Below are 10,198 nucleotides of genomic sequence, written 5' to 3'. Positions count from 1 at the left end.
TCCGGTTCGCCCTCTCAGCTTTTCCTTACCCATGTATATACATATACATATGCATAAATATCCGATCAGAGCCCGATCCCTGAGTCACCGATCCAAAAAAACGAGCCTCGAGCCATCGAAACTTCGATCTGTCCCTCTTGGACGGATCCTTCGAATTCTGTATATACGATTTTTTTCGCGTCATCACCTTTGCTTTGCAACTCCCCTCGAGTTTCGTCCAACCGATCGGAGCTCAAAAAAACGGGTACGAAAAAACAAAATTCAAGTAAACCAAGATTTTTTTGCAATTACTCATTATTTTGCCGTTTTTATTCAATATTTCAGGGGCAAAATATTCTCGAAAATCAAGAGATTCTCCTTTCGAGTGTCAACCCGCAGACACCACACTGGTGCAAATTTGCAGCCACAAAAATAAAATAAAAAACAGAGGTTTTCAAAATTCCTTTCTTCAATTCGGCCATTTTTTTACAATAAAACTTGATTTTTCAATTTTTCAAATGATTGCGTAATAATGAAATAAAAAGTTTTTAAAAGTCCAAGTGCAAATTTGCACCAGTGTGGTGCGAGTGTCTCACCTCAAAAGGAATGCGGTATCTACGAGTTAAATTTTTCCTGCCGTTGGAAGCAGGCCACCTTTTTAGTAGAGTCGGCGTCAAGACGCTGCTCTGCCCCCCAGATATTTGACGTCCGGCAATCTCTATATGTGCAATTGGATTATTCTGTTTATTAATGAATTATTATTATCCTCGTCGCGTCGTGTGTGCATGGGAAATAAACTGTCCAGAGGAAGCGCGAGTTCCAGTGAATATTCAATGGTTTTGGTATAAATTCGCGTTTGATATTTCATTTGGCGTTGCAAAACAAGGAAAACTCGTAAATCCAGGGACACGGAGAGATTTACTGCTATTATTTAATACTTTGGTGGGAAAGTCTCGCTCTCCTGCGGGATCTCGCGCTCTCCCTCTCTGTCTCTCTCGCTTTATCGGGCGGTCTCTTACTCCCGGCGATTCAACGAGATCCGGAACTGAAACTCGGCACGTAATAACCGCGTGGAGCTTCTTCTGCTCTGGGAGCAGAGCAGGGTGGATCCGAGCGCGCGGGTCTTCGTGCGCGGCGAGCGATAGGCGATGGCGGTGGCGGTGGCGAGCCGAGGATTATATGCTCAGGCCACGGGTTGAACTAATATTATCCATGGTCTATATAACGTACAATGTTATAACGGGAAGGGCAGGAACGGGAGGAAAAGCTCGTTCTCACCCGCCCGGATTATCCCTCTCTTGAATCTGCGAAAGCGCGTCGTTTCTCGTGTTTTGCGACGAGGGAGAGAGAGAGAGAGAGGACGAACGCGCGGGCCGAGGAGTTACTGGACCAGGCAACTTCCTCGAGAAATCGTTGTCACAAAACAGAGCCCGCGATGATGGGCTACGTTATCGTCAAAAAAATAGGTGAAAAGCGGCCGCTGTTTTCTTACCTCGATCTCACTTCCCCACCATTTGAATTCAATCAATTTGCTCTATGCAGGGGCTCGGGTACAACAATCCAAAGATCGCCCACGTTTTCAAACTCCGTGAACCGCGCACATACATTTTATCTCTCATCTCTCTGCTTTTTGATTGAACTTTCGTTACCTCTCGATTGGGTCGGTCACTCCAAAATGGCGAGAAGAATAATGTGACTGGGACAGCAATGATATTCAAAAGTCAGTATAAAGAATCATCTTCATGAGAAACGATTGAACGAAATGACTGATCTTTGTTTAACGACACTCGATCTTTGTTTAATGCTTTTAATTTCATTGAAATCTGAAGAGGCAATAAAATTTTATGATGATTAATCGACAGCATCATCGAATGGTATAGCAGCTAATTAAAAATTGGAGTAATGAGGTCCCCAAAAAGTGGGTTATTCATGGTCGATATTACGCCAAATTTATCTCTGATATATGCAAATGTGATTTATTCGAGTGTTTATATCGGACTCGCTCACCGCGAACGATCATATAATTTATACTTTTATATGTATATACGTATACGTATACGTATGTTGAAAAAGTAGATATGAAATGTAAAAGTAAAAAGACACTTTGTAATACGTAATACATGAAGGACGAGAAGTGGCCCACTTTGGCTCGAGACGTCTGACTTTTAAAAATCCTTTTCCCCTTCATCCCCGGTTCATCCCATCCAAAGTCTCATCCTCCCTGACTTGAGCTCTCCCTTGAATCGAAAGAAAAGTCTTCTCGAGTGAAATATTGAATCCTTCCCTTTCTCTTGCGTCTCCACCCCGTTCATGGACCATTTTTCCCTTCCTGACTCGCTTTTCGGCGTTCCTCGTGTACTTTTACCGCATACCGAGAACTGAATCGAGCGAGTATAATTCGCTGGAGCACGACAATTCGGCCAAGGAGAAGAGCGCACTGTTTTTTTTCCGCTCAGTTGAAATAAAAAATTGTCGAAATAGTATTTCGTTTCTAGAGGAGAATGGGTCAGTTGAAATTGTAAACTATTCGATGCTGGGATGAAAATTCGTAGCAGAGAGAAATTTATTTGAAAAATCGATCGCAGTCACTCGAAATTCTGATCAATCATTTCCGATTCTTCGAGTATTGGAATTTGTTTCACTTTGTGTCTCGAATCGCCGTACTTTGAAAGGGTGTGTAGGGACCGAAATGTCGTAAAAGGCCGTATGGTCATGATCCCGATTGATCCTGTCGTGCGTACATTGTTCGAGCCAAGTTTCAGCGAGCCGCAAGAATGAAAAAAGGTACAAAAACGGGGGAGGTGAATATCGCATAGAAAAAAGTAGGAACGAAAGAATTATCACAGGCATGAGGGAAAGCCTTGGACGAAGAAGATACACACGAGAAGATATCGCGGAGAGGGGTTAGCTCGTCCCAAAAGCAGCCCGAGAGTCGTGAGAGAAACCTATCCGGATATCTGATACGGTTTTTGCGGTTTCGTTGGAGCGCGAGGTAGAATGAACAAAAAATAAGCTAAAATAAAATCAAAAATAAAAAGATCCAACGCGAAACGGGAGAAGAAGAGACGACCGCGAAGAAGATGAAAAAGAAGGGGAGAAACGAGGATAGGAAAGTTGGAAACCTTCGGATCTTAACGTCGCACCCTCAAACTTTTCCACTTGCCTCCCTCCCGAGCCGTCGCTCTCCAACCAGAGAGAAAACGGAGCCTGTGGAAAAAGATATCGACAAGTGGGACCTGAGAGAGATAACCACACTTTCTATATCATTGCCAAATATTTCTTCCGCATTCTTTCATTCAAGCGCATCAGTTTCGCAAATTTTACACACTCGGTACTCGGTACACGGATACAAGAGGTCAAAACAGACGTTAAATGTCATTGCTCATTGATCCAATTTCAAAACGACGCTGAAGTTTGCAACGCTGTAGAACACAACGAAATGAATGAAAAATACGTTTGTATTTGACCAATTTTTTATTTCACTAATCATTTTTGTAGGTTGAAAAAGTGCGAATTGCAAATTAGGGAGGGGACAAAGTTGGAGAGAATTTCGTTAATATTTCCAATCGATTCTACGATTCCCACACATTTCTAAAAGATATTTTTTCCTGATAAAATTCATCAAATTTTCATGCTACGAGCTCGAAGAACGGAAAATCATAATGAATTTTCGACTCCAATTAATGGAGGGTTCACATTCCAATGGTACTGGAGAAGCTGACCAAATTTACAAACGTTATATCGAAAGAGAGAAATAGGAATGCCAGATTCTTTTTCATATCCGTTTCATCAATTTTCCCCTTTCTCCTCTCTCTCTCCCCCTCTCTCTCTGAGCTTAACCTTCGATAAATCGCAGCATCCTGGTCGCCGCATACTTTTACAATTTCGCAATTTCTCGTTGCTCGATTCCAATCAACCGCATCATTCTTATACGAGCCTCGCGGTAATAACAGTGACATTGGAAGTCAGCAAGAATTCAGTATTTTACGACGTCGATTTCAAATACCGAAGTCTGTTTGCGAAACAATGTTTGATATACAGCCTAGCGAGGGTCTTAAAAACATTCTTCTGTTACGTCATCGGAGGACTTTTTTTGTTCGAGTAAAAAAATGGTTTTTTCTCTGTCAGGTTTCTCGGGCAATTCTCGAAAGCCGAATATTCCTGTCGAATTTCACATCAAATGCAACACAATAATTATTTTTTTAATTAAATAAATGCGATCGTCGTTCATTGGAAGTTTGTAAACATTTTTCGGAACGAATTCAAAATTACTGAAATTATCGTACGCATTTCTACCAGAGAATACAGAAGCAATGTTTAAATATGTTCGACTGGAAATTCACAAATCAGATATTTCATTCTCTTCCGAAGCATCGAGTCCATAGAATTATTAATGTAAATATAAATTCTCATTGATCGATCGTATACGAAGTGAAATCGTATTGACATTCGTGAACCCTCCAAAGTCCATAATTAAATGTCATGATTAAACAAATAAGACAAATTGAAGCCGATAAATCGTAAAATTTCGTAACGAGCAACGAGGAAAAAGAATGAACTGCTGTTCATACGGGGATTCGTGGACGAGTGCGAGCACGAAGCGCGTCGGTCGTGTTTCTAGCGTTAGGCGGCTCGGGCGAGCGACTGTGGCCGCGGACGAGGTGGGGATGGCGCTCGGTGCGCTCGTCTCTCCGAGCGACGATCGCGTTCCGCGCACCGAGTAGTCAGTGAGCTCTCGGCGTTCGAACGAGACGGATCTTGGCACGTTTCACGTAACAGCCGAAAAAAACTATACAAAATTGAGAGATAAAAAATCGACGCTCTTTTAAGTGGACGCGTTAGAAGCTCGTTTAACGCTCGGCTTTTTTTCTTATCGAAACGAAAAGATAAATAAATCACTCGAATTATTAATAGTGTGACTTGAGTACTATACTAATATTTTCAGTGTTTGACAAACGGTCGAGTGTTAAAAAAGTGATGGGGAATTAGGGCTATTGACGAGTCTTCCCCGAGTCCCTTGGATCCTTTTTTGTTTGCTTTTAATGAATTCCACCAGGGTGTTGAGCAATATTTGCAAGTAAAAATATCGACAATGATAACACGAGAGGAATTGGCGAGGGACTAGAAGCCGCGCTTCAATTAACTCGCTGTCAATAATTGCAGCGAATTCCACTAACAAACCTCGTTGGTGTCAGTCACTCGTAACAACATTACGAATAATAATAGATTGGAGTGTTGTGTGCGAATACGAATGAAATTAGCAACTAGAAAATTCGATGACTCTCGGTGGCATAGCGCGATGCTCCGATATGATTCTCGACAAATTAATCCTCGCGATTAGCCGCAGCCCGTCAGCGGAAATATAACGTTCACTGTAAGCCAGCCCTCCCACGGCTCTGTGATTCATCCTGTGATTTGTTATCAGTGATACTCTCTTCGTTAACGGCTCATTGTTTTTCGTTGCTTCGGTTCTTACTCAGTGTTTTTCCAAAATCAAAATTTCCACCCGTCATTTTTCCTGTCCAGCGAAAATATCACCACTTTTCCTCCTCTTTTCTCAACGGCGAACGGGATAAAATAATATTTGTTATTATGGATGGGCCAAGCAGTCTGGAGACGAAGACTTGCGCAATGAAGGATACGAAAGTAACGAGGGTCAGAAAAACATCGAAATCGGTAAGCTCTCTTGTGAAATAATAAATAAAGTAATCATAAACGAGAACGGCAAGTCCGCCGGAGATTCGACTTTCGTCATCTTACTCCTATCATCGCTCCTTTTTCTTTATTTTTCACATATACTGTTGTTATTATTTTTTCACCTCGAATATGATTTTTCTCGGCTCCACGCGCCCGCGACACGCAAACTCTTATCCGCATCTCTGTCTCGACGCAGTTGCCGCGCGAGCATTCCTAGTCATAAATAATGAATTAACAAAGCGATTGCTCGTCTGGTGGCCTTGTGATTGTATATAATTCACGATTTATTGACGGGACGACGAGCGAGCGAATAAATCGTAAGCGTCGCTGATTTGTTCACTGCTGATCGAAGCAACGGTCACCAATTTTCAAGCGGAGAATAAACAACACTTTCTCACTAAATTTTCATATATTTTACATTCTATGATTAATTTGCACTCTCCAGAACGTCGAGAATTAATGCAGGGTGATAATATTTAATGAATGATGTTACAAACAAAACATTGTGAACACGATTTTTTAAGGATTATGTGGATTGAAATTATTCAGAGTTTCGTACAGTAGAATGTCACGAAAAATTCATAATGATCGAGGCCTTCGTCGAAATATTTATTCCCATGGTTAACGCAGCTCTCGAAGAGAGATTTTCACATGTGTTGTTGTCGTGCGCCAGGGAACGCTGCAATTTCGCTGATAAACGCGCCTTGCTTTATCGTACTATCGATTCGATTGCTCCAATTTCAGTAAAAAGAAGAGAGAAAAAAATGTACATTTTTTCCCCGTAATCTCACTCCTCGATTTGATCGCGACAGTGGAAATAAATAATTGTGTCCTCGCGTATAGGAGCTCGTTTCGAGTCAAAGAACCGCGGTCCCAATATGCGTCTAACGAGACTTCACGCTAGTCGATAAAAAACGATGAAATAACAAAAATAAGAAGAAAATATGCAGCGAGCGGAGTTCTTTCTCCATCCCCGCGCAGACTCGTCTGCGTAAAACGAGGTTATCGAAACGTTTTATTGCGGAATTCGTAACGAGAGTTCTCTCTCCGCTGTAATCTGTATCGTTTCAGTTACGAGTCTGACAAGGTGGGTACACAATACTCCGGAATTTACCGTTGCGGAGAATCGCGTCCGATTGATCGACGTAGAAGTTCTCGAAGAAGAACAAAAAGAGCGTTATAAAGGAGAGAATAAAGTAATATGAACAGCGAATTTCTGTTAATGAATAAAAAGAGAAATTCCTGCTGAAGCATTCAGCGAAAATGGATCGAACGAATTGTTCGTCGGGTAGTCGATAAATTCCACCATATTCCCCCGAAACTCAACATGCGATTTCATGTCGAAATTATTCTCCGATCTCCCGCTGTTAACATCGAAATAATTCGAGGGCGAAACAAGCATCGACAAAAATGCGAATTTCGCTCACGTCGCTCTCGCATATTGCGATGAAAACTAATATTCAAAATCTCGCTCTTCCACGGGAATGAAATTTTCTCACAACGCTCGGTTGACCCCGACATACATATTTTTGTGACGATACGAGCGGAGCACTACGTCATACTCCTAGAGAAAGAAATCATTCTTCCCGGGTCCCCGCACGCGCGTGCATAAAGAAGCGAGATTTTTTCTACGTTTACATACGCAAATGTGTGTGTACATTCGATGTGTATACTCGAACACAAAGACTCTCTCTCTCTCTCTCTCTTTCTGCAACTCCGTTTGTGTACACACGTGCGTATGAGTTCTAAGAAACGAAAAAAATAAAGAAACGAGAATGACGTACGAAAGTCATCACGTAACAGTCGACTTTGCCATATTTTCACCTTTACACGTATATTTATACACGAATTCAACTCGCGAGATATCTACACCTGAAAATAAATGCGTACTCGAGAAACTACGAGAAACTCGGAGGGAAGAAAAAAAAATGTACAAGGTTAAGAGGCAAATTACAGAGTCGCCACGTCCTTAGCTTTGTCCGTCGAAATACGTGTGTACAGACGTACTCGTCCACGTATTTTCTGTCTCTTCTCTTTGTGTGCGCTTCCATCGGATATTTCGTTCCCACGAGACTTGGATGAGTTGAGGATTTTTGTGAGTGCCTGGGATCGAAAAAATGTCGAATTTCAAGTACAATCAAAAGCCTTTTACGACGAAACGCTGCAGCGACGTTGCTATCGACGGACGTCAGAAAATTTCGTAAGAGATTCGAGCTGGGCGATAACTGCGTTATCGAATTTAACGCTCGTTACGAAGTCGCGCAGAAGCTAACATTACAAAAGAGAGTTAAAACCGAGAAGAATCCGCGGGAAGGCGAGAGCGAGCTATGATTGGAAACGTGAGAAAACTCGCGGAATAATTAAAAGGTAAAGAAACCGATACGATCGAGAGGAATAATTAGAGTGCGTGTACAAACTCGAAAAGATTTTGTGGCCTCGGTACGAAGCGAACTTCACTTCTCTCGCATTTCCCTCGAGAGAGTGCGCGCGCGAGGCAGTCAGAGAGAAAGAGCTGGAAAAAAAGAGTGCTGCGATCCGTGAGAGCGATAAATATAAGAAGCCGCCACCGCATCGAGGCTGCACACAGTTGGGCAGACTCGCGAGAGATCTTGCACCGGAGACTGCAACCTACGCGCTCGAATCCCCGTACTCCGGCAGACTCGGTCTCGTCGTCGTCGTCGTCGTCGTCGACGCGATAGACCGGTATAACCACTCGCTACTCCTTTTTTTGCCTCCTTCTTCTCCTCCTCTCTTTATCCCCTTTTGCTTCGACTCGCCCCGAGCCCCGAGCGACTATCGCGCTCCAGCGGCGCAGACTTCTTTCGGTGCAATATGCAGTCACGTTCATCCACGCAAAGCCACGAATATGTATATACTTCGTACTTGGCCTTCCAGGCAAACATAACTCGGCCATGTTTTTCAAATATTTATCGGCTCCGCAGAGACGGTGCAGGCAGGCGGTTGCTCGCCGTTTAAAAAGATTTCTATAACCTTTTTCACATCTTCTCCTACTTTGCTCCTTTCTTGCGATTATTATTATCGAGCTTCCGAGAACGCGGGCTTGTGATCTGTGGGGTAAGAGCCCTGAATAATGGGTTGTGAAACTGAAGAATCGAAATTTAATAGATTTTTCACGAAATATCTCGTGCCTAGGTCTTCCGTATCGCTTTTATGCGAACGCTCATACCTCGCCGGGCTTCTCGGCCCGATCGGAACTGACGGCGTAAGCAACGCACGCGTTGTACCGTTATAATTGTCCGAAGCCTCGGTGCGTCGATGCACCGATGATTTCTCCACGAGACAAGCCTCCACTTTTCTCTCTCGATCTTGTCTCGCGAGTCCAATCGCGATTTCGAATAAATGACTGTGAAGATTCTATCGCTCTGCGATTTTCGTCAAAGTCTGGGTAGGAAGGCAGGTCAGGGAATTCGTGGAACTCGATTTTTTAGTCCTCGGAAAGGCGAAGATTCATCTACGACGGTGAGGAATTCGATTTGTTTTTTGCAGAAGCTACGACAATTTCGGACTTTTATCGCATTCGCGGGGAGAGAAACTTTTTACGCGATTTCTTATACTGCAGCAACCCCGATCTTTCGTTTGTTCATTGCAATGAATTTTTTTCGGGTTTTTTCTTCGATCGCGGTGTCGTAACGTTGACCTGAAAACTTTTGGCTCGATGATTTTATGGGGTTTCGAAATGGCAACGCACTCGAATATAAGTAGTGCCGCGCATTTCATTCGCTCTCCATTTTTTGTTTGTCTTTTCTTCTTCATTTTCCTGTACACGGCGCAAAGACTCGCTTTGATCGTAAAACGTTTTTCCGGTAGGGAACGAGACCCCGAAACTTATTCGGATCCGGTTCGCAAAGTTAACGATATACGTATATATATATAAATAAGCGCGTGTATATGTATAGTCCCCTCCACTCGTTCGGGGCATCGAGGAATTTTCTCTACTTCGATTTTCGTATTTTCTCGTTCCCTCTCTCTCTCTCTCTCTCTCTTTCTCTTACTTTTGCGCGTTTCCGCGTCCGCTGGGACTCGTAGAACTCTTGTTTCTAGATACATAACCTTTCCACCCCAACACCAGCTACTTCTGCAGACCGAATAATGTTCAGATAAAGCTAGAGAGCGAGAGAGAGAGAGAGAGAGAGAGCAAAGGTTTCGCCAGTCCTTCTCGCAAGCTGAATCTCATCTCCCTCTTTCTATCGATTTATTTTTCATTTAAAATAAACATTTTCTTTTCGTCTTTATTGTTCCACCGACGAGCGTAGTGAATATTGTACAAAAAAAAGGCTGATTGAAAAAATACGAATTGCGAGAAAGTACGAGCAGGTACGATTTCCACATCGAGGTTTTTACGTTCACGCACGTGCGAGAGCTTTCAATAACGATTATTGTAGATTGATTTTGAGAAGGAGTCTGTTTATTCTCGTACGAATGGAAGGAGCTTCGCTCCCACATTAACTCGAGAGAATCTTGAAGGATTTCGGTGTCCGGAATATGCGGCGATTAATTGTAC

General features: G+C 42.8%; 1 protein-coding gene across 1 annotated transcript in view; it reads left to right on the top strand.

Annotated features, from left to right (window-relative positions):
* The first annotated feature begins 4,720 nt into the window (after positions 1-4,720).
* Positions 4,721-10,198, top strand: part of LOC122409132 (insulin-like growth factor-binding protein complex acid labile subunit) — a 97,137-nt gene continuing 91,659 nt past the window's right edge. The window contains exon 1 of the mRNA XM_043416440.1: positions 4,721-5,655. Within this exon, the coding sequence (XP_043272375.1) occupies positions 5,572-5,655 (84 nt within the window). The 5' untranslated portion in view covers positions 4,721-5,571. The remainder of the gene's footprint in view (positions 5,656-10,198) is intronic.

The sequence above is a fragment of the Venturia canescens genome, chromosome 4 (genome assembly GCF_019457755.1).
Source record: "Venturia canescens isolate UGA chromosome 4, ASM1945775v1, whole genome shotgun sequence".
NCBI classification, from domain to species: domain Eukaryota; kingdom Metazoa; phylum Arthropoda; class Insecta; order Hymenoptera; family Ichneumonidae; genus Venturia; species Venturia canescens.
The sequence above is the reverse complement of the archived record's forward strand: the minus strand, read 5'-3'. Positions and strand labels throughout refer to the sequence as shown.